At 22.2% G+C, this 25,441-nt stretch overlaps 7 protein-coding genes across 7 annotated transcripts; 3 read left to right on the forward strand and 4 right to left on the reverse strand.

Moving 5' to 3' along the window:
* Positions 1–1,939: 1,939 nt before the first annotated feature.
* On the forward strand, positions 1,940–2,983 carry PY17X_0517500 (uncharacterized protein; the record flags this gene model as incomplete). The annotated part of the gene is made up of 1 exon (XM_725411.1): positions 1,940–2,983. The coding sequence occupies one exon, from the start codon at positions 1,940–1,942 to the stop codon at positions 2,981–2,983; it is 1,044 nt and encodes a 347-aa protein (XP_730504.1).
* A 617-nt stretch (positions 2,984–3,600) lies between these two features.
* Positions 3,601–5,058, reverse strand: PY17X_0517600 (uncharacterized protein; the record flags this gene model as incomplete). The annotated part of the gene is made up of 1 exon (XM_725409.1): positions 3,601–5,058. One exon carries the CDS (start codon positions 5,056–5,058, stop codon positions 3,601–3,603), a length of 1,458 nt encoding a protein of 485 aa, XP_730502.1.
* Positions 5,059–6,078: 1,020 nt separating this feature from the next.
* PY17X_0517700 (leucine-rich repeat protein) lies at positions 6,079–7,503 on the reverse strand (the record flags this gene model as incomplete). The annotated part of the gene is made up of 4 exons (XM_022955242.1): positions 6,079–6,660; positions 6,847–6,946; positions 7,068–7,198; positions 7,384–7,503. The coding sequence occupies 4 exons, from the start codon at positions 7,501–7,503 to the stop codon at positions 6,079–6,081; spliced, it is 933 nt and encodes a 310-aa protein (XP_022811691.1).
* A 1,077-nt stretch (positions 7,504–8,580) lies between these two features.
* On the reverse strand, positions 8,581–13,263 carry PY17X_0517800 (RNA polymerase II-associated protein 1, putative; the record flags this gene model as incomplete). The annotated part of the gene is made up of 1 exon (XM_022955243.2): positions 8,581–13,263. The coding sequence occupies one exon, from the start codon at positions 13,261–13,263 to the stop codon at positions 8,581–8,583; it is 4,683 nt and encodes a 1,560-aa protein (XP_022811692.2).
* A 947-nt stretch (positions 13,264–14,210) lies between these two features.
* On the forward strand, positions 14,211–15,707 carry PY17X_0517900 (heptatricopeptide repeat-containing protein HPR1, putative; the record flags this gene model as incomplete). Its single annotated transcript, XM_719997.2, has 1 exon — positions 14,211–15,707. One exon carries the CDS (start codon positions 14,211–14,213, stop codon positions 15,705–15,707), a length of 1,497 nt encoding a protein of 498 aa, XP_725090.2.
* A 1,016-nt stretch (positions 15,708–16,723) lies between these two features.
* On the reverse strand, positions 16,724–20,938 carry PY17X_0518000 (S-adenosylmethionine decarboxylase/ornithine decarboxylase; the record flags this gene model as incomplete). Its single annotated transcript, XM_719998.1, has 1 exon — positions 16,724–20,938. One exon carries the CDS (start codon positions 20,936–20,938, stop codon positions 16,724–16,726), a length of 4,215 nt encoding a protein of 1,404 aa, XP_725091.1.
* A 3,166-nt stretch (positions 20,939–24,104) lies between these two features.
* Positions 24,105–25,199, forward strand: PY17X_0518100 (uncharacterized protein; the record flags this gene model as incomplete). The annotated part of the gene is made up of 1 exon (XM_723325.1): positions 24,105–25,199. One exon carries the CDS (start codon positions 24,105–24,107, stop codon positions 25,197–25,199), a length of 1,095 nt encoding a protein of 364 aa, XP_728418.1.
* Positions 25,200–25,441: the final 242 nt, after the last annotated feature.

The following is a 25,441-nucleotide window of genomic DNA, read 5'->3' on the forward strand; positions in this document are numbered from 1 at the left end:
AAATTGATACAACTTATAGATATTTCTTCACTTTTGAAATTTTATATATTCCTATTTTTTTGCTTTTAATTAATTACTCCCCAATTATTATATTCTTGTATACTTCCTATTTAGTTTCTCATTAAATTCCAATATGTTCATATACTTGGACATGAGCCAAGTTTTTTTTAGTTATTTTTTATTCTTATATATTATATTATATCATATCATAGTATTTAAAATATTCATTTATATAAAATATTCATATACAGAAAAAATTAAAAAAAAAAAAAAAAAATTCATTAATCATTCATATTAATTACACATTCAACTAAATATAATTAAAAAGATATATAAAAAAAAAATGTAAAAAAAAAAAAATAATAAAAAAATTCAGTTACGATATGTAAAGGAAATTCTCTTTCACATTTTTGTATATAAAACTTATTAACATTTCTTCTGTTAAAATATTATAGAAAAAAAAAAAAAATATATTCATAATGTCAAGCTGTGCATTCTTCATATATCCAAATATTTTATATTTTATGTTTGGTTTTCTACTAATATTAAAATAGTTAAATATATTTAAGAAACTGAGCATTTAATTAATTTTCATTTTATTTTTTCTTAATATTTTAAATAATATATGATAATATATTATTTGATATTTTTAACTTGAATACTGCGCACCCACAATAGTGTTAAATAAATATATAAAATCAAAATTTCCAACAATTGTTTTATTTTGGTATATAATTTGTTAGTTTTATTTATATTTTCCGTTACAAGCCCAATAGTTTTTTATGAGCTTATTTGAATAAGTACCAATTTTTTATTCCTATTTTTATGAGAATATAAAATTAATTATAGGGTATATATAAATATATTTGAAGTATTTTAATATGGGTAGTTAGTGAAAATTATAATTAAAAGTGGTATGCTTATATATTTTTTCCTATTTTTTCCTATTTTTTTCTTATTTTTTTTTTGGTAAATTCAATATAAAATAAGATGACACACTGAAAGGTCTCATAATCCTTTTCTACAATTAAAATTATAAATATCTCGAAATAACAATTTTATTTGAGATACCATTTTTTTCACCCCCTTTTATATTTTTTTAAGATTATTTCATTTATATACACACACAAATTCTTTCAAAGTTTGGAGAGAAAAATGTGCTTCAAATAACGATGCCTCAAAAAAAAGCAAAACAACCAAAAACCAAAACAAAAGCAAAAACAAAACAATAATGGAATTATAAAACAAAGCAATAATGGAATTATAAAACAAAGCAATAACGGAATTATAAAACTGTGCATATACCATAATAGGTAGTGGAATATATCCAAATGAGCACCTACATATAAATAATGATAATTAAAATGAGATATTATATATAGATCTAATATTATCGAATATAATAGCTTAATTTTAATGGTTTATTCTATATTCTTTTTATTATTGTTTTATTTTTCAACCTATAATTGCAACAGTTAACGAAAAAAATAATGCTTATAATTTTTAATTCCAAAAAATTGTTAAAATTTGTTTTGATTACATTTTATTTACATGTAAATATATATATATGGCAAATGTTTGTATATTAATTCGAAATATAAAAAAGAAAAATAGTCACAATTTTTCCTAAATTTTAATTAATAGTCATAAAAACTATGAAATACAGTTGTAGAATATTAAGTAGCTAGCCATTTCGCATTTACACAAAATACATACTAGTTCTGTGTACTCAGAATATTATATTAATACATTTTTTTGTTTTATAAATTAAATATATGTATATATGTACATGTACATGTTATCTTCCATTTTAAAGTGATAAGCATTCGAAAGGGTTTGTAACGAATGTTATAAACAGATCGAACAAATAATTCAATGTGTCGTTTCATTCCGACGATAAATACATTTATGCAATAAAAAATATTAACGAGATTGAAATATGTTACGATTTAAGAATAGAATAACAGGAGGAAGTATGTTTTTCCGAAGCATACCGTTTTTATCAAATAATATAATGCATTTTCATCATTCAAATAAAGAAAAGAGCATTAATAATATATATACAAAAAAGAAGATAACAAAAAAAAGAGAAAAATTATTATGCAATGTAAAACCATTTATAAATGATAAATGTGATATTTCAGAAAATAATGTAATAGCATATTATTTAGGTAAACATTTTAATTTACAAAATTTAAAGAATTTATATGAAAGTGTAGGTGCACAAGTTATATATAAAGAACCATATTTATATGTAGAAAGTTGTGAATATTTTAATCAGCAAAATAGTTCAATTGTTATATTTAAAAATGGTTGTATAGTGTTTTGGAATATGAATAAAAAAAATATAATTTTTTTTTTAAATTTTAGTAAAATTCATTTAAATATAAGCGATGGAAATACATTAGTAGAGACATATGATTTTGAAGAACTTGAAGTTCAAAATGTTAATAATAAAAGTTATGTAAATAATTCTATTATTTATTTAACATTAAATAATTATCGATGTACTGATAAAATATCATTTTCTTTTGGATTGTTAAGTGCAGTAAGATTAAATAATTTGGAAAAAAAAATAGAAAATAAATTATTATTAGAAAATAATAATATTGAAAATTTAAAACAAAAAATAAAATCAAGTAATTTAGACTTATTGTCTAAACAATTATTTTATTCAAAAACTACTTTACATAATTTAAGATACGAATTAAATATTGAGCAAGATATATTAGATGTTCCTGAACCTTTATGGGAATATGAATATCAAAAAAAATTATTTTTAAATTTATTAAATATATTTGATATTAAACAAAGAGTTGATTTATTAAATCATAGGCTAACATGGACCTTTGATTATTTAAACTCATTTTTAGATTACGTTAATCAAAAACATTCTTCACGACTTGAAAGGATTATTATAATTATAATAGGCTTAGAATTGATACTTGGAATTATGCAAATGGCTCAAACAGTTGGTTTGTAGATTAAAACTGGAAGCTATAATAGCTGATCGAAATGTATCATTGAGAAAAAAAGAGGGAAAAAAAATTGGAAAAAAATTGGAAAAAAATATTTTTTTAAGAAATTCCTTCAGAATCACCTACAACTTTTATGATGACACGGAATAAATTCGTCATTAAAAATTTTATAGAGTTATAAAAAACAATACACAAAAAAATGTTTGTCATAATATTTTGTCATAATATTTTGCCATAATATTTTTCTATTATTTTTCTATTATTTTTCTGTTATTTTTCTATTACTTTTCTGTTATTTTTCTATTACTTTTCTGTTATTTTTTGATTATTTTCGTTTATTTTCCTTATTATCAAATTTGATTGAGGGAAATTATTTTATGGTATTTTCAAATCAATTTTTTTTGTTCATTTCTCCATAATTTTTCCATAAATTAGGAATTATAAACTCCGATATTTGTTTTTTTTTATAATTTTAGGAATAATTAATTAATTAATTGATATTTTTTAATAACATGTTTACAGCATAATAATTAAGTCAGTTTAAATCATTACACTTAATAAGAATGATTAATTTGTTATTTCATTTTTCTAAATTTGGTCATAGTATTACTTTATTATCGGGTTATTGTCTATTTTGATTGCTTTTATTTTTTTTTGTAAAATTATATTGAATATTCCAAGAGGGAAGTATAGTATTAATAGAGCAATCATCAGGAAGATGTGGAGGAAATCCCATTGGATATTTTATGTTTCTATCAACAAATACATTATTTATATCTTTTTGTTCATATGTTGGATCATCATATACAAAGTCAACATTTTTTTTTCTGTATATATATTTTAGTGCATATTCTCTTATTGCTTGATTTACACTTTCTTCATCAATTATGAGAGAATCTTCTTCTTCTCTTTCTTCTTGATCATTAACATTATTGTTACTTTTTTTATTTTCATCACTTTTGTTGGCATGTTCTTTTCCATCATAATTGATTTTATCTAATTTTTCTTCAGATGGATTATTTTTTTCATTTATATTTTCAGCATTTTCAGTATTTTCAGCATTTTCAGTATTTTCAGCATTTTCAATATTTCCAGTATTTCCAGTATTTCCAGTATTTTCAATATTTCCAGTATTTTCAATATTTCCAGTACTTTCTATTTTATTGTTATTGCCATTATTGTTGTCATTATTATTGCCATTATTAATGTCAGTAGGATTACTTTTTTTATTATTATTGTTTGAGTTATCTTGTGCTGTTTCCATTTCTTGGGCATCACCAGTTTTGTCATTATTGGTTAATATGTTAATGTTAGATTGTTCATCATTTTTTTCGTAACTTTTTGGGTCATTTAATTGTATCGTATCATTTACTAGGTTTTCTTTTTCATTTTGTATACTACTATTATCAGTGTTTAATTTTGTATCTTTAGAAAGATCTTTTTTTTCTTCTTCGTTATCGTTTTTTGAAAAAAAGCTAGAAATTTTTTTAAATAAGCTGTCGTTTTTTTCTTCTTCCTTGGGCTGGATCTCTTCAGAATTTTTCTCCGTTTCATTTTCCTTACTTTGGCCATTTTTGGAAGTACTTTCTACATTTTCAGATTGTATAAGACTGTCAATATTTGGAGAATTTTGAGATCCTTCATTTTTTTGATCAAAAGAATTTGTTTTGGAAGTATAATTTGGATCATTATTTGGATGAGTAAGTGAATCATCATTTGGATGAATAAGTGAATCACCAATTGTTTCTTTTTTTTCAATTTCTTGAGAAGTGGTATTATTATTATTATCATTATTATTATCATTATTGTCTTGGTTTTTTTGATCAAAATCAAGTTTGTCATTTTTCTTTGCTTTTTTTTGAATTTTTTTAGAACTTAATAAAATTTTAAGAGTTTCATTTTGTATTATATCGATTAATAAAGTTGTTATTTTATGATCATATTTTTTAACATTAAATTTTTTTAATAAATTTTCAATTTCATTTTCCATGTGTGGAATTATGTCATAATATTCATTAATCAAATTTTCATTGATGCCTGGTTTGTTTTTATTATATGTTTCTTTTTTTGTTATTTTCATTTTATTCACCCATTAAATTGTTTTTTATAATTTCATCACATAACCCTAAATACTATATACATATACATTATGTATATATAAATTTTACTAATAGGATAACAAGGCATATCATGCCATACTATTTTAGTTTTTCATTATTTTACATTTTAAAAGAAAGCCATTTTAATAAATGAAATTAGCGCTTTATTTATTTCCATAAAAATGAAATAAAAAAAAAAATAAAAATTATATGCATATATAAATATGGAATATAAATATGAATATAATATTTATTTTTTTATTTTCTTCATGCTTGCATTAATGTATGAAACATTTTTTATCACGAGAATATAGGTGAACAAAATTGTGAAAAAAATTATTACCCCTCAAAAATATATAGACATAAAAAAATAAAAAATATTAAATTGTGAGAACAAAAATATGTCATATCATAATAAATAGTATGCTAAAACAGAAAAACAATATAAAATATATATTTTTTTATTTTTAAAATAAAATTTGTTATATTTTTATTTTTTTAAAGTATAAGTTTTTTAACCTTGGTATACATTGATTGCAATTCCAAGCATTGTTGAGATTACTAAAAGTACGGAAAATATTATTTCCTCGAATTTATATATTATATAACAAGTTAAAAAAAGTATAAAAAAAAAAAAAAAAAGCAAAACGAAGTGTTAAATAATTATTTGTATAATAAATTTTTATTGATTTACGAAAAATATTTAGTAACAATATGTATTGGGCACATAGTTTATTTAAAAATACCATAATAATAGAACGTGTATACATATGAACTTAGGAGAGCATAAGTTCGCTCATAATAAATGCAATATCCACATATATATATATATGTATATATATATACATATATGAATGTTTGAACAGACATTAAGTTTTCTTTAACATGTACGCACTCACAAAAAAGCATTGCTCCCAGTATGCTATTTCTTCACTTTTAGAACAACTATATATATAATTTGCTGAATGTTTTATTTCAGCATATGCAATATACATGGTTGGTTATTTCTTTTTTACTAAATTTGTTGGAGATACCAAAAGAGCATCCAATTGTTGTATTTGTGGTAAAATGGATATAATTTGGTCTCTATATGTATCTTTTAAATTATCTTGTATTTCATTTTTTTCTAAATACAATGTTTTTAAATTTTCATTATTTTTTAATTTGATAATCATATCTAAACTTTTTATATTATTATTATTTAACCACAATTCTTCTAAATGTTTTAATTCAGAACATATTAATATATTTTCTATTTCATTATATGCTAGATCTAAAACTTTAAGATATTTTAGTTCTTTGATTTTATCATTTATTTCATTTAATTTGTTATAACTTAAATATAACTCATTTAATGATAAAACATTATTAATAGATTTTTCATCCCATTTTGTTAATCTGTTATGTTGTAAACTTAATTTTTTTAATTTAGGCAATTCGGGTAATTCTAGTTGTTCTATTTTATTCTTACCCAGCCATAATTCTTCTAAATTTTTCAAATTTTCTATATTTTCAATTTTACGTATTTTATTATATCCTAATTCTAGCAGCCTCAGATTTTTGCAGTTCTCCAGGTTTTCAATCTGTGTGTGGAAAGAATAAAATGTGGGAAAACAAAATTTGGAATATAGAGAAAATAAATTAAGTGAAATTGGAATTAATTTTTATTCATTTATCCATTTTGTATAAATATCAACACTGTTATATAGTTAATTTATAAGATATAATATAATAGTTTTCTCGATGTATACATGTATATATATTTTTACCTTTGATATTTTATTACTAGACAAATATAATTCTTCTAAATTTACTAGTGCATCTAAATTTTCAATAACTTTAATTTTGTTAAATGACAGATCTAGGACTCTACAAAAGATATAAAAAAAAATGTGGGTATAATATATGATATGGAAAATAATTAAAAATAGTAATATTAGCAATAATATTGTATTATTATTAAGAGAAATAAAAATGAAAAATATATTACTTTAAATTTATTAGCATCGATATGTTTTCAATTTTTTTAATAGAATTCTCATATAATTCGAGATGTTCCAATTCTACATTATTTTCCAAATTTTCAATTTTTTCAATGCAGTTCGAAATTAATTGAAGGGTCTTTAGTTTGTAGATTCCATTGGATGTGGCAAAAAAATATATATGCATGTGACAAAAAAAATATACATGTGATATTGTTTTTTTAAGTATATGAAAATACACATTATAAAGAAATATTATTAGCAAATAAAGACAATAAAAATTTTTTAGAGAAAAATAAAAATATTATGAATATAAAGACTCACCATTAGTTTTTTGCATTTCTCGATATTTTCTATTTTCCTAATTCTTGAATACTGATGAGAAATAATCGTTTCATTTTCATCAAACGTAGTTATTTCCCCAAGTACATTATATGTAGCCATCTTTTGTTTTCCAAATATTTAATTATTCTCTATATTTTAACTATCATGCCCAAGCATATGCATAAAAAATATAAATAAACTAATATATGTATTATATTTTTTTTAATATTAATAAGCATATAAATTTATAGTAGCTTTTTACATTTGGGTATGAGATAAGAATTATAGGATAACTTGGTGTTATTATTTTTTTTCACCCTTTTTTGCTGTAAATCATCAATTTTAATGATATTAAAATTTAATTTTTTTAAAACACAGAAATGAGTATAGATATATTATGAATAATTAAATATATTTCATATATATACATATGTTATATAATATATATATTAATATATATTAATATATATTAATTTATTTTCCCTCTTTATATTTGTGAAATAGGCGTTCATATTTTTTTTTTTTTTTTTTTTTCATCACCTTATAATTTCAATTATGTAAATTCATCAAGAGATATTTTCAAAATTTTATCAACTTTATATAAAATTTTTTAATATCATTTTAATTTAATAAAATAGGAATTATTTTGATAAAATGTATAAATAAATTTAAAAAATTTGCAAGATCATTGTTAAGCTATGGAGATGTAGAAAATTATGTATATAATATAATGACGGGATTGATACTGAAATGTGGAAAATCATTTTAAAAATAAGAGTTGGTGTATTGTGGTAATAAATTAATATAATATATAAAACAACTTATACTATGTTAAAAAAAGTTTATACACATTTATGTGATAATACGTGAAATAGTATACAAAATTTTAATAACACAATGACAAATTTTATCTACTATTTTAGTTTTATCTTTTTTTTTCAATACATGAATAACAAATTTTATTAAAAATATTCAAATGAGCATAATAGCTCTTAGATTAGTTTTCCAGTTTATGACAATGCAGACAGATATACATACATAAACAAATAATTATGTTTGGATGCACACTATTCAAATTTTTAGAAATATACAAAATGAAGACAATGTAAATTATTATATTCAAATAATATATTATATGTATGCATATGTGTGTGTATGTATGTATGTATGTTTGATTGTTTGGCGGATCCTCTCTTTTTAATAGTGACCCTTTTGTTTGTCGTGAATTCGTTTTTTAACAAAAAATAGAAAATGTAAGAAACTTGGATCGGAATATTCTGACAGTAAATTTTTAAAATATTCTTCCAAGTTTTGGTGTAAAATAAAATTATCATAAGAATTATATATAAATGAAAAAATCGAAGGGAAAAATTTTGTTAAATCGATAATATAATTATGTTGTTTCAATCCATAATATGTGGATATTGTATATATTATATAATGGTTATTATCAAAAAAATGAATAAATATATTTTTCCCTAAAATTTTTAATATATCATAATCATTAAAAAATATATTTCTGCATTCTTGTGGAAAGGATACAGTAGAAAAAAAAAATAATATTGATAAAAGTAATGGGTTAAAAAAATATCCTAATTTAAAAGATTCGATGATTTTTTCAAAAACAGTTTGTGAAAGAGCAGAGCTAATATTTAGGCGCTTTAGTTGAATACATGATTTGATATTTTGTTTATTTTTTTCGAAATTATTTAATATATCTTCATTTTGTTCCATTGCTTTTTTCCTTTTTATTTCATTCTGGAGAAAAGAAAAAACAATATTTTCTATGCTCTTTTTATATTCCAATTCTTCATCAAAAAATGTAGTTCCACTCGTTAAATTATCAACATCACAAGATATATTATTAAATATATATAATTCTGCTATAGATACAAAATAGTTATATATATTTATGTGCTCACTCATATAGTCTCCAATTTGTTTATGGTTATTAACAAGAAATATTTGAATGAAAAATTTAAAAAATGTAGATACATCCATATGTTTTACTAAAAAATTTAAAACATTTTTATTCAAAAATAAAATTAGTACTTTGTTAATTATTATTTCTTCTTTTTTGTTTATATCATTTAATGGTTTATTACATTCTCTAAACATATTTTTTAGTAACAATAAAAATATATTTTTTTTGCTATTATATATTGATAAACTTTTTTTTATATATTTTTGTAAAAATAGGATAACATATACTACATTCATATCTTTTATGTATTCATCTTCGTTCTCATAATTTGAATATATTTCCCTTTGATCTATGCCTATATTTTTAAAAGAAGTTGGAATAGTATCCTCTGGATAGATAGGCAACGTAGATTCTTTTATCTCTTCTTCGTTTCCCATTTCCCTTTTTATATTCATTTCAGAATTATTTTTCGATAAAAATTGATCCGAATAATTATATGTGTGTCTATTTATATTGTTATTTATTGAAACATTTGGTTGCTTCGTGATTTCTTTCAAAGAATAGTAACTAAGAGAAACTGAAGAACAAAATACAAGCGAATAAAAAATAAGATTTATATTTTCATTCCTTAAAATAGTGTCACATGCTTTGATATTTTTAAGTTTATTTTGATTAGTATTCATATTCGAAACATTTTTTTCCTTATAAATATTTATATTAAAAAGTTTGTATAAATTGTAAAACAAATATGATAGGGGTAAAAACACATTGTTCGAATCTAAAATATTTTCAACTTTGAATATATCTATTTTAAAAAGTTTTAATACATCTTGATTTAAGTGAGAAAATAAATCAATAAGCGAGTTTATTTCGTCACAAATATTATCGTCACAAATATTATTGTCACCAATTTTATTGTCACCAATTTTATTGTCACCAATTTTATTGTCACCAATTTTATTGTCACCAATTTTATTGTCACCAATTTTATTGTCACCAATTTTATTGTCACCAATTTTATGATCATTATTTTGCATTTCTTCGTTCATATAATTTATCTCAAGAATTATGTTCAAAATACCATTTAACAGTTGTATAAATATGACAAAAAAAAAATGAGGATCCAAATTTTGTTCATAAATAATGTAACTGAATATAAAAGGACACTCCTTTGTTTTGTTAAATATATTTCTAATTATGTTGTCTTCATTTTTGTCATTATTCCTTTTTACATCATCTCTATACCAATCTAACAACCAACTAAGGTTTCGTATAAGTGTATTTCCAATTCGTTGAATAAATTTCATAAGTTTGTATATTTGCTCAGTATGTATACATTGTTCTATATTTATACATTTTTTTCTAATACAGATAAATAGAGTATATATATAATTAAAGCATTGATTTATTAATATCAAATCATTTAAATAGTTAAAGTCTAATTTATTTTGTTCTTTCATATTAGGGTAAGAAAAAGAATTATCTGTATGTATATATTCATAAGATTTTTCTTCTTTGTTTATACTATAATTATCTACATTATTAATTTGAATTTCTAACGTTTTAATAATTTTAGAAATATATAAAAGTCCTGATAAATCCATATCAACACATGTCAAGTTATAAGTAGAAATATATAAATATACTTGAGTTAGAAACTTTTTACAAATTATATCATTTTTTATATTTATTTTATGAATTTTATTAATAATATCATGAAAATATTCAACAGATTCTTTATATAAATTACAAGATAATAAAATTCTAAATACTTTTAACGTTTCAGTGGAAATAAATAAATAAGAATGTCTCATTTCAGTGATTGTGTTTTTTTCCATATTATCATTTATGTTTTCAACATTTTGATCATTTTCAATATTCAAACTAAATGGCAAAGTTCTATAAAAAATTAAAAATGATAAGACATCGAAAATTTGCAAAAAATCTTTATCATAGTTATATATAATTATATATCTTATTAAAGTAATTAAATTATAAACAAAATTAAGATCAGAACAGTTAATTTTTTGATTTGTATTTAGGCATTCTTTTTTTATTCTTTCATTGTATAAATAGCTACCTACAATTTTTGATTCGCATATTTTCTCTAAATTTTTTACAAGATCTTTATTTTTTAATATATTTATTTCATGTTTATATTTAATTAATAACCCTATTAAAAGACACACACAACTATTTTCTACTTCGACAACAGCAAAATTATTTTCCAAAATATTATTTATATTGTTTATAAGTTTTATAATTTCGATATCTTCATTATCATTTATTTTATATGATTTTATTATATCTAAATGGATTTCTAATAATTTACTTGGATCATCAATACTTTCATTAACATTTTTAAGGTAGCAAAGAATTTTATCATAAATTATATTATTTTCATCATTTTGTTCATATTTTTTTTTCGTTGTATTTTTTATAATTATTTTATCTACTTTTTCTTCTTCATTTTTTATTTCATTTTCTTTACATTTATTTATAAAAATTGTAATATCATCATCTTTTGGATTGTTAAGATTATTTGCTTGATTTGGGTCAGATATATTATTGTCTTTATGCTCTATCGAATTTTTCATAGTTTTTGAATTATTATTTTCTAAGGACATATCTGAAATAGAATAACTCTGTCCTTTTTTGGTTGAATAAAAAAATATATTATAACTTTCATCGAAAAAAATGTTATCACTAAAAAAATCATGATATGAGAAAAATTCATAATTTATAGAATATTTAAATTTGTTAATTTTGTTTTCTTCTGTTCCGTCAAATATGATTTGATCTTTTATTATGTATGTGTTATTTGGAAATAAGTAGCTAGCCATAGCATGAAGACAATTAAATTGTAAATTTTTATTATTATAATAATTAAATAAAAATAATAATTTTGAAAATATATTTAAATCATTATTTAAATAATTTATAAATCTATTAAATGTAAAAGTGTAAGAATATTTATTTTTTATTTGATAATTATTAATTATATTACTATCTAAAAGTACATTATTTAGTTCGGAAACTTTTAAATACATATTTATAAATATATGTTTCATAATTTTTAATGCTATACATACTTGATTTGGATATGAACTTTGGCATAAAAATAAAAGTTCAGGTAATGTATATCCACTATTTAATGGTTCTTCATTATGATGATAAAGTCCATCAAAATTATCAAATATTTTTTTTCTTTCTTTTTCATTATATAGATTTTCATTTATTTGTATTCTTAGTCTACCTGAAAAATCAAATCTGATTTCATGTAATTTTATTTCTTTCATATTTTTGATTTCTCTAATTTCTGTCTCTTCTATTGGATTAGTCCATTGTAATTTCGCTACTTCATTCTTATTCATTTTAAAAATTACGTTATATTTTTTTGTATCATTATTTTTATAATAATCACTGTGATGATTATTATGTGTTTTTTTTTCTAAGTCTATTTTCTCTACATTTGTGTCCTTTATATGGTTATCATTATATTTTATGTTTGGAATGGTTTTGTTGGCAAAATTATAATTTTTCTTGTTTTCATGTTCATTATTTTTGCTATTCTCACAACTGTGGAATGAACTATTATTATCGTATATTTTATTCAAATCTAACTTTTCATTTTTATTATTTTTTTGTAAATTTAATATACTTCTGTGAAGAGCTGGGGGGAAACTTACATTACAATTTTTTAATATATTATTATTTTCTTTTTCTGTTTTTTTATTCAAAATTTTTGGGGATTCATCAGCGAGATTAAAAGTATAATCCATATTTTTGTCATCATTTTTGAAGTGTTCTTTTTGATGATTATTGTCATTTTCTTCATCACTTGAACTCTCATCATATTTTTCTATAATATCGAATTTGCATTGATTAACTATAAAATCGTTTACTCGTTCTTTTCGAAGTTTATCCTGTAAATCGTTTGCCTTATTATGACTCATTTTTATGTACCAAAATTGATATAGTAATAAATAAACAAATGAATAAATAAAACTTATGCAAGTTTTATGACTTCTTACAACATGAAAAAAAAAAAAAATTATTATATAGCTCAATTATTTATTGGCTGTTACACAGTTTATATTTATATATCGCCATATTTAATCAGTTTCATATATATAACATATAAAAATCATAACGTATGCATAATTTATATATATTCTATTAACTCCATTTTTCTTTTGTTAATTTTATATAGTAGTAAGAATGTTACAATGAAACTCATACAGGAAAAGGAAAAATCAATTTCCACTTTTTAAAAAAAAAATATAAATAAAATATTATAAAAATAGTAAAAAACTATGCAAACATCCTAAATATTAAAAGATATAAATAAAAATATCGCGGTGCTAACTATACAAAGGTAAAATAAATCGTGGTAAAATGTATGGTAATAAAATGGAATAAATAATTGGGAGAGACTAGTATTTCAACATAAATATAGATTATCAGCCTAATGTATGTATACTATAAATAATTATAATTCGAAAAATTTTGCTAAAAATAAATAAATTTTTTTTTTTTTACATAACTTTCTTATAATCGAGTGTATACACTAATGAATTATTTATAAAGTGATCCTTACAATTTAATATAACTTTCTTAATAATGTAGCTTTATTGTCCTTCCACTATTTCAATTAATTTGGCTTAATTTGGTATAATTTGGTTTAATTTGGTGGTATATATATATATTTTTTTTTTATTTCACCATTTTTCACTTGCTATGTAGTGAAAGTTTATGCCTATGAGAAAAGGAGTATGGATATATGGGGGGACGTGATAACGTGATTTACCCCATTTTAAGTGAATTGATTAGAATGATTTTTTTTTAAATTCTTTTTTTCTAAAATTTTATTATTTATCGAGTTATTAACAATATATTAAGAATGCTTATATCTGGGATATTGTTCGGGAGGGGAAAAGTCAAAAAAATTTATCCCCAAAATATAAAGCGATGGATGTGTGCACCTTTTGTAACATGTACAACAAATGATAATATAATATTAAAAAGAAATTATGAGGAAATAAAAAATTTAAAGGCACAAGAATTACGCAAATTAAGTGAAAATTGTTGTATAAAAAAAATAAGTGATGTAATTATATGGAGTGAAATATGTAGAAATGCTATTAAAAAAAGTGATGAATTTAAACATTTTGACGCATTATTACTATTATCATGTTTTGATAAGATGAATTTATTAGACAAAAATTTATATACACATTTTTCAGATGTATTCATAAAGAATATAAATAACTTTGAACCTAGACATTTAATATTATTAATAAATTTATATTGTAAAGTTAATATATTTCCACGTATTTTATTTATTGAAGTTTTTCATGCAATAATACGTTATTCATCTAAGTTGTATCCAAGTGAATATGTTGATATTTTTGAATGTTTTGCAAAATATGAAATAGCAAATAAAGATTTAATAAGTACATTATGTAAATCTATAGTAAAAAATATCAACCTTTTTGATTACACAGATTTATGTTCTATTGTTGGGGCATTAAGATCATTAAAAATAAATGATGATGTATTTTTTTATTGTATTGACGAAAAACAATTAAAAGAATTAAAAATGTCAACTTGCCAAGAATTATTTGATTATATAAATAAAATAAAATTATTAAAATACAGTTGGGAATTATACGAAAAAGATTTAATAAAAGAATTTTTAAATAGAATAAATGATTTTAAAAATGGAAATGATATAAATCAATTACATGACCCATTTATTTGTTTAAATTATTTAATTTCAAAAAATATAATTTCTAATAACTTTTTATTAACATTAAGTATGTGGTGTGCTAATCAAGTTTATCAATATCCATCAAGATCAGCTAAAAGACCTTTATCTTATCAACTTATAAAATTATATCAGATTATGAAAGAACATAATGTCGAAAATTTTGATTTTATAGAAAAAGCAATTCATAAATTTGTTATTAGCAGAGGAGGTCTTGCTACTAATCGTGAAAAAATAACTAAACCAGTTTCTTATCAAAAGGGAAGGAAATATATATTTACCCCTGATCCATTAAACACGTATTCTGAGGATACAAACAAATATATAGATTCATCTAATAAAACAGAAAACATCATAAATAAAAATGAACAATTAGACTATTCTAATATGTATCAAGAAAATGATAAAGATTTAGATATAATAGAAACAGAATCATACAATGATAATACAAATGAACATATTAAATATAATTCTAATATACTAACACAAAAACAGAGATTGATTAATCTAAGTTTGGAGAAAAAAACTGAAAATAAAAAAGAAACATATTCTAATTCTCGACATTGTAATTTTAAATTACGCCAAAGACCTAAAAGGATAAAAAATCAGCCAATACCAGATCAAAAATAGTCACAAATAATGCATGAAAAAAATTAAAAAATCATTAAGTAAAATTGTTATAAAAAATGGATAGTAGTTAGATATTGTATGGTGAAAATATTTTTTATATTGCTTAATTTAATATCGGGAAAAAATAATTCCTAATTTTTTATTTCCAAATTGGATAGTATGCATTTTCACAAGCCAATTTTATGGCATGGAAATTATAGACATACAAATTTATTTGGATAGTTATAATCACATATCACTTTGTTTTACCTTTATTTTCTCTTATTTTTTTTTACCTTTCACGGGTCCACATGTAATAAAAGATGGTTTCATTATCATTATTTTTGTTACATATTTTACTTTTTAAAAAACTTAAAAACAATATTAAATATCGATTTTGTTTTTAAATATTCACATTAATTATTTATCCATATATATAATTAAAAAAAAAAAAAAAAATACTACATACAAGCAAAAAAAATGTATATATATATATAAACATGTTTATGATTTAATTTCAAACACGTATTTAAAATAAAAAAAAAGAGAACAAAAAGAGAAATTAATTTGTGATAAATATATCAATAATCCGAATATATACCACATGATACTTAGGTGGTCAATGTATTAATAGCGTATAGAACATATATACGCATAGTTTGATACACTTTCAAAATTTCCTTAAATGTTAAGAAAATTTCATAGTAATTTTCAAGCTAAAATTATTAAAATGCATATTGATATATTAAAAAAAAAAAACAAATATTAAAACTAGTTTTCTACTAATTCGGTATATTAAAACTTTTGGGGTCCACATATTGAAATGCGAAAGAAACGAAAAAAAGGTTCCTCCCTGTGCGGCTAGCCAAGATTTTTTTCGCGCCTAATTTATAATAAATATTTAGCATCCATTTATATATGCATTATTAATTCAATGTTTCCATTTTTCGGATTTTGTGTATTTCTCATTTATCACCCCCCCCTTTCTCTCTCCTCTTTGTGATGTGATATCCTTTACATTGTATTTTTAGTGTGAATCAGACGGAAAAGGGAAATTTATTTCGAGGGAAAATGTATATTTTTTTGCAAGGTTGAAATCCATTAAAATTTGAGGAGCTAACAAAAGTATACGCGCCTGTATATTCATATATAATCCAATCATTTATATTACATTCAGGTAAATATGTAGATGAAGTGATCATATCAAGCCCATCACATGATTGCCCAAATATATTTGTTAAATACAAAGGGGAATCTAATATCATTTTTTTTGAGTCCATTTTGTTATTATTTATAATATATATTGGCGGTCTGCTATATTCATCAAAAATAATTCCACTAAAGCATCCATAAATACTATCAGTTATATAATATGAATAATAATTATATCTATTATCATGAATATTAACAACTTTTTTTTTAATATTTGTTATATTTCCTAGTTTTGAATTATCTTCGTGATTAAATGCGCTTCCCGGAATAACAGTTTTTCCATTTGTCGTTGTGCCAAAAGAGCTAACATTTTCATTATCTGTATTAGTATTACATACATTGCTTGTTTGTATCTCTCCATTAGTACATACTTCAGATGGTAAATGTTTGCTTTCTTTTTCGGTTCTTAATTCTACATCTGGTATAGTTCCTGTGCAATTTCCTTGGTCTTTATTTTGTATATTTCCATCACCATTTTGTTGATCATTGTCGTTATTAGCCACTTGTTCATTTTTTACCTCATTATCATCATTATTATCTTCAGCATTTTTTAAATTGGATAATCTGATAGGGGAAAAAGTAGGGCATCGCTTTCCAATAACTTTGGCAGCTAGTGTTGATGAAGAAGCAACCATATATCTACCAGGCTCAGAAATAATTTTCAATTGATCTTTCATATCTTTAAAATAATGATCTATAGACATATTAATAGCAAGTGCAATTTTTTCAAAATTGTAAAAATTATAATTTTTTTTAATAACTGATTTTTCATTTAAAAAGCTCATGATATATTTTTTTAATTCTTCTTCATTTAAAGTACAATAATGTTTTTTTTCATTTTTTTTTGCGAAATCATATTCTAATTCTTCAGGATATCCACCCCCCATATTTAAAATTCTAAATTTAAACCCAAGGCGATGACTAATATCAAAAACTTCTCTCGATAATTTTATAGCTTGACAAAAATCGAATATATTTTTTGTATTACTACCTACATGAAATGATACACCTATAATATTCATATTATTTTCTTTTCCAAATTTAAGAATTTTTTCCCATTCAAATTCATTTGCACCATATTTTGACGACATATATGATTTATAATTTTTAAAATCTATATTAATACGTAAAAGTAATGAGCAAGTAGGATGATATTTACATATTTTTTTCAACTCATCAATATTGTCAAATGTGCATAAGTTTATATTTTTTTCTTTTGCATATTTTAATGAAGCTGGACTTTTAATAGTATTAGCATAAATTATTCTATCTGTTGATATATCTGGTAAAAGGGTTATTAATTTGTTTATTTCACCAATAGATGCACAATCAAAACTACAATTTAAGCCATATAAAAATTTTAAGACAACTTCATCATCGTTACTTTTTACTGCATAAAATGGTGTAACTCTTGGTAGATTTCTTTTAAATCGAATATATTGTAATAATATTTTTTGTAAATTAATGCAAAATACTGATGTGTCAATATTTTCATTTAGCATTTTATTAAATGTGGATATTTCTACTCTATTATTACGATAATAATTCATCATTTCTTTTTTATATTTTTTTTCCAAAACAAATTCGTTATTATCATCGTCTGTGATATTGCTATTCGTTTCAGAACTCGACCTACTTTTTTCATTTTGAGCTTTTTGTTCATCTAAAAGAAAAGATGATATAGGATCTGTTCGTTTTTCTGTTTCATAACTTTCTTTTAGTATATTCGAGTCCTTTTTCATATGAATATCATCAACGTTATCACTAGAATTGCTTATAGGATAATTATTATGATTTGAGTTTGAACTATTATCTATCGAATTCAAATCATCTTCTATATCAATTATATGAATGTTATTTTCTTTGCAAAAATTATAACTATATTCATACATACTGTTAACATCTTGTAGAGATAATGTTGTAGATTTCAAAGTGTTAACATTCTGTGCATTTTTGTTAGATTGTTCGAAACAAATAGAGTTGTATGATTTAATTTTTTCTTCGTTTCGAATAAAATTTTTCTGTTCATAAACACAATATTGAATTTTTAAAAAGCCAACAGATTGTTCTTTTTTTGCGCATAAACTGTAATATTGACCATTGTTTATAATAATGTTGTTATCCAACTTTTTATTTACTTCTACTACTTCATTGATGCTTTTTATATTCTTATTATTTTGAGAGGATAATAAAACCGAAAGGAATCGATTATTGCTATCTTTATTATTATCTCCAGATTTCTGCGCCAACGTATTTTCGTTAAAATCATATAAATAATTAATTATGTATAAATATTGTGCCTTATAAAAATTCAGCTGTTTTTTTATAAAATTCATAAAATTTTCTGATTTCAATACGCAAGATAATTCTACAGATACATATGAAACACAATCTTCAGGCGAATAATGAACACATAAATAATTATTTTTATTTGCAACATTACAAGAAAATCCGCATGGAACAAAATAAAATTCGTTATATATAAATTTATCATTATTTTGTGTATTTATACATTCATATAAGTTTTCTTCGATTTTTTTAATACGGATATTTTTTGATGTGTTATCTTCGCTTTTTTCGTCATTTGCATTTTTATTAATCAAATCAGAACATGCAACTGTAAAAGATGATAAGGAAGGTTCGTTTTGATCATAATTTTTATCTAAATTATTATCCAATATACTTTTGTTTGATAAGTTATCAATTTGCTCAACTTTTGCATCGATTGTTTCTTCATTGCTTATGTAACTAATATCTTCTTCTTCTACTAAAAGTCTACCATCATCTTCGATTGTATCCATAGCGTTATTTTTGGGATGGAATTCTTTTAAATCGTTTTGTAATAAAGAAGTATAAGTGCTACTACTGCTACATGTACTTTTCTCATTGCTTCTAACGCTATTAGTGTTACTATAAGTTTCTTGTACTTTAGGATTTGAAATAAAGATATAATTATTATTATTATCATCATTGAATACTTGCGTGTTATCCTTATCCATATTTTTTGAATTTTCTCCAGCTAATAATAATTTTGAATCAGATTCATTTAAATTATTATTTTTGTCATCAGAACAAGTTAATATGACTGTTTGGTCGTCTACTGTATTATACAAAGTATTGATTGAGTTATTGTCAATATCTTTAGAAACATTTACTGTAACATTCGTATTTGCAGTATTGTTTGTGTATTTTGATGAATTTTCAACTGAGTCAAATGAATATACACTACTGCTACATACCTCTATCTTTTCGCTTTCTTCAGATTTTGGAATATTTAAAGAATGGTTAGAGAGTACATTAAGGGAATCATAAGTTAAATATTCACTATGGAATTGGTTTGGCATACTATATTTTTTAACCCCAAATAAGTGCATTTCAGAACAAAAATTGGGGAATACATTCAAAGCAGAAGTATCTATTGTTGCATCTTTGTTAACTTGCGAAAAAAAAATGTAATGATTTCTATTCATAGGCAATGGTGTGTTAACAAATTCCATACTTTTTAGAAAAAATTTAAAAAAAACTTTTTCATCTTCAACAGATTTATGAGGATATTCTTGCTCATAATAACCATCTTTTGTTACATTTTTATAATTCATGTGTGTGAAAAAAGAATATTCAAAATATTTTTGTATAAAATCCAAAATTTCTTCTAATTTCGTATCATTTTGAATAAAGGATTCATTATACAAATTGGATTTTTCTAAGACAAAGTATTTTTTCCATTTATATATTAATATATCAACAAGAAAAGGAATAAAAAATAATACTTTTGTTTTGCCACAGGTTTTTATATATATCATATCATTATATATATATAATGAGCTTTCTGACAACAAATATACTCTGGATCTTTCGTTTAATGGTGCATTTATATCTTCTTTTATTTCTGATACTATATTACACCCTATTAAATTAAGTTTTTCTTCCCATAAATCTCGTGATATATCTAATAGGGAATTTATGTTTCCATTCATAAACAAATTTTTCCTTAGCTTGATTACTACGCGTTTTTCGATTCCTTCAAATACGTTGCTCATTTTTTCTGCGTTTAATATGAAGATAATTTTATCGAGGAAGGGTTTATGTGATTGATATATATGGGTAAAACTGTTTTTTTTTATGTTGGTGGCTATGTAAATATTTTTCAACGATAATTTTTTGTTTTTTTATGAATATTTAAAGTGGTGATATATATATAGGAGAGATATTATCCCGATACGATTTCGTGATAATGCGCACAGGAAGAGAAGAATAATTTTTTTGTTATTTTTTTTTTTTTTTTTTTTTTTTTTTTTTATTTTCCCTCTTTGTTATTCATCCGTCGTGGGATTTACAAAGATGTCTTGTTTGCACGAAAATTGGATGGCTAGTTAGGATATAATGTTGATATTATTTTATTACAACATTAATTATTATAAATATACATAAATAAATATTGATTCTCTATATGTATATTTTTTAAAACAAAAAAAAATTAAATATATTGAATATAATTTTTATATTTTTTTTATTTGAGGATGGGCGTGTTATAACTTAATAAAAATTGGACATGGACTCTCTCTTCTAAGATCCTTGGCTATAATGTGATTATATAAATAACTTTATACAAGTTGGAATTAATGCATATATATTTTTTGAGGGGTGTATGAATAAATCTGAAAATTAAAAAAATCTTTTTTGTGTGTCAATCTGTAAATGGATGCTAAGGAATTCCCTCCTTCACGTTGGCGCAGATGAATACAACTAGCCTGAATTTTCTTTTCTGTTGGCTCCTTCGAAAACTTATTTTATTGATAATCATAGTAAAATATTTATATATTTTAATAGGGGTAAGAATAAATATTCCTACTCAAATGTTTATTCATTTGGAATATAGAATATATTATATATATGCTTATACAAATATATATATATATATATATATATATCCAAAAAACCCGTGTTTTTTTACAAGGTAAGAGGATGGTGAAATTTAATTATTCATACAAATTTATTGTATGTATATATATATTATAGTGGAATTTAACTACAGGATGAAGATATAAATATACTTCACATGCAAAATGTTATTTAATTTCATTCGACTTTTTTGATACTTGAAAAAAGTTTTTTGCGCTTTTTGATCCTTTAAATTTGTAAGTATAACTACTTTATTAAAAATATATTGTACTTTGTGATGTTTTCCTTGCTTTATTTATTATATATTTTTTTTTAATATATTTTTTATATTTTATGGGGTTATTAAAAGTGTTTATACTCAAGTGGACTTTATTTTTGTTTTTTTTGAGAAGGATAATATGGTATGTTTATTATTATTGTTTTGGGTAATAATATATTATATATACGAATATATATAAGTTAATATTGTTTGTTGCTTAAATATAAATGATAATTTTATAAGTAATGGGATTGTTTAATTAAATGTTTACAAATATTTAAAGAAATATAACATAAATGTTTTTTGCTTTTAAATTATTATATGTATGGTTAGCGTTTATTGTGTATGTGGATTTTTTTCAGTTATTTTATATCTTTATGAATATTAAATTCTATAAATATATTAATTTAATGTATTATAATTGTATGTGATTAAAAATGGTATATAAAATATTAAATAATGTTTTATAAAAAAAAAAATAGCTAAAAAGATTAACTTTGTTAAGTGGATAGATTTTTATTTTATTGTTATATTTGGAGAAATTATAAGGAATGTGTTTTTTATAGTGTTTAATATATTAAAATAATATTTTAATAAATATTTTTTTTTTTTTTCACAGTATTTTCACATTTATTATATTTGTATGATAATAGCACATATTGTGAGTACTTTATTATTTTTATATTTTTTTTTGGAATATTATTTGGAAAATATTATAATGACAAGGGTATGTATATTATTTTTACCATTAAATAGTTAACGTTTAACTTAAATTTTTATATAATATTATTTGCCATAAAATAGTGCTTTATATATTTATTATAACTATTGTGTTTTGGGGATTTATATAAATATGTTATAAACATAAATAATATTATATATATAATATTATATATATAATATATATATATATATATATATATATATATATAAACCTTTATATAAAGAAATGTTACGTTGCATATTTATTATGTTATAAACCGGATAAAATTATATATATAATGGGGATTCCATAATTCCATTATTAAACGAGTTAAAAATAATTTTTTTTCTCATTAAACCAATGCATGTGTATGAGGGTCTAATTAAAGATAAAATTTTTCAATTACTACTTGGTTTTTATAAATATGTAAAAATATCGAGAAAATAAAATACCGTTGAAAAAAAATTAATGGCGAATGCCTATTCTAAAAGAACTAGCAAATCGTATATATATTATGTACGTTAAACCTTGAACTTAAAAAAAAACGTCATATAAATTGTTTTTTATGGTAAAATCATTTATATTAAAATATATGCTAAAATATAATATTTTTTATGGTGTGATAAAAAAAAAAAAAATAACAGCACTGATAACGGCAAGATGGTAAATATAATAGTGCCTACATTTAGATGTACATACATAACTAATCCTAATCATGTACAAAAACATAAAAAATTTATTAATTAGGTATTAAAATTTTTATTAGAATATTTTTTATCTAAAAATAATTTTAAACAAGCTAAAGTTATATATAATAAAAATAAATGTACAAATAATATAAATGAAACAATGTAATTAAAAATTAGTAATCCGCAAATAATAGAAATATAGTTAGTAATAGCAATATATATATAGTTTTAATATACGCAAATAAAATAAAAATTATTATGAGCAAATAATAAAAAATTTTGTAATGCACATAAATAAAAATAGTTTATAAATAAATAATAATAATTAATTCAAATAATATATTTTAATGCATGTCCTTACATTTAAATACTATGCGGATAAGTATGTTTTCTAAATATTGCTATTGAAAAAATTATAAAAAACCTATTTCTATGCTTTACGTTACAAGCGTAATTGCTATTATAAAAAAATAATTAAATCAAAAACAAATTATAATTATTATATTATTATTTCTATAAAATAAATATAAAATTCATAATAAATTATATTAAAAAATCGAATAAATTGCAAATAAAGTATTGTTATATATTATTTTTTTTTATTCGTTTTGTTGTTACATTATAATTTTTTCTAATTTATTTTTCTGGGCACAATGAAGGCATCTAAGATATTCGTCTTATTTAATGTTATACTAATAACGCATTATTTAGTCTTTGGCTTGTCGAAAAATGTACCCAAGAAAAATACAAGCGCTTTTAAGAAATTCCGAGATGATTTATCAAAGAAAATAGCACAAAACAAGAAAGCCATCGCGATTGCATTAGGATCTATAGCAGCCGCAACCGCAATAGCTGCAGCAGGATATGGAATTGGTGTAAGTAAATCCAAAAAGAAAGGATCTAAAAGTAAAAAATCATCAAATCCTAAAAACACAAAAGGAAATAAAAATGAACCAAAACCCGATAATGATTACAAGCCTTATAAAAATAATAAACCAGAACCATCTAATAAACCCGAACCATCTAATAAACCAGAACCATCTAATAAACCCGAACCATCTAATAAACCCGAACCATCTAATAAACCAGAACCATCTAATAAACCAGAACCATCTATTAAACCAGAATCATCTATTAAACCAGAATCATCTATTAAACCCGCAGGATCTATTAAACCCGCAGGATCTATTAAACCAGAACCATCTAATAAAATAGAATCATCTACTGTACCAGATACATCTTCTAAAGTAGAATCATATTATCCTAAATATGTTAAACCAGAATTTCCTGCTAAACCAGACCCACTTCCTAAATCAGAAATACAACTTAAATCAGACCCAGCTACTTATGTATCACCTTATACATCACCATATAACGCACATTATGGAACAACTCCTAGATCTGAATCACCTACTTCTTCTATATCATCTAATTCTTCTACACCATCTACTTCATCACCTACTTCTTTCTCTAAAACTTCAACACCTTCCACTTCTTCAACACTTACTTATTACTCTAAAAATTCAACACCTCCCACTTCTTCATCACCTACTTCTTTTTCTAAAACTACACCACCTCCCACTTCTTCATCACCTACTTCTTTTTCTAAAACTACACCACCTCCCACTTCTTCATCACCTACTCCATATACTTATGGTTCTGCTTTTAGCTCTACTGGGTCAAGTAATACTTTATATAATTCTAGTATCCCTAGACCTAATATCACATCTAACTTATTTAATCCATAATAATACTAATATTTCGAAGACTGACTCCTTATATTATTTAAAATTAATTCTTACAAATAAATCCTTACTATTTATATGACTAAATATTAAATGAATGCATTATTCATGCTTTCAAATATATATACTATCTCATTTTGTGGATGTTTTACTATGAAGATATTTCCTTTAAACTGATATATTTTAAATCCACCTTACATCAAATACATTTACTGCATAATTGAAGATACAATTGGGCACCATAA

The sequence above is a fragment of the Plasmodium yoelii genome (assembly GCF_900002385.2).
Source record: "Plasmodium yoelii strain 17X genome assembly, chromosome: 5".
NCBI lineage: Eukaryota > Apicomplexa > Aconoidasida > Haemosporida > Plasmodiidae > Plasmodium > Plasmodium yoelii.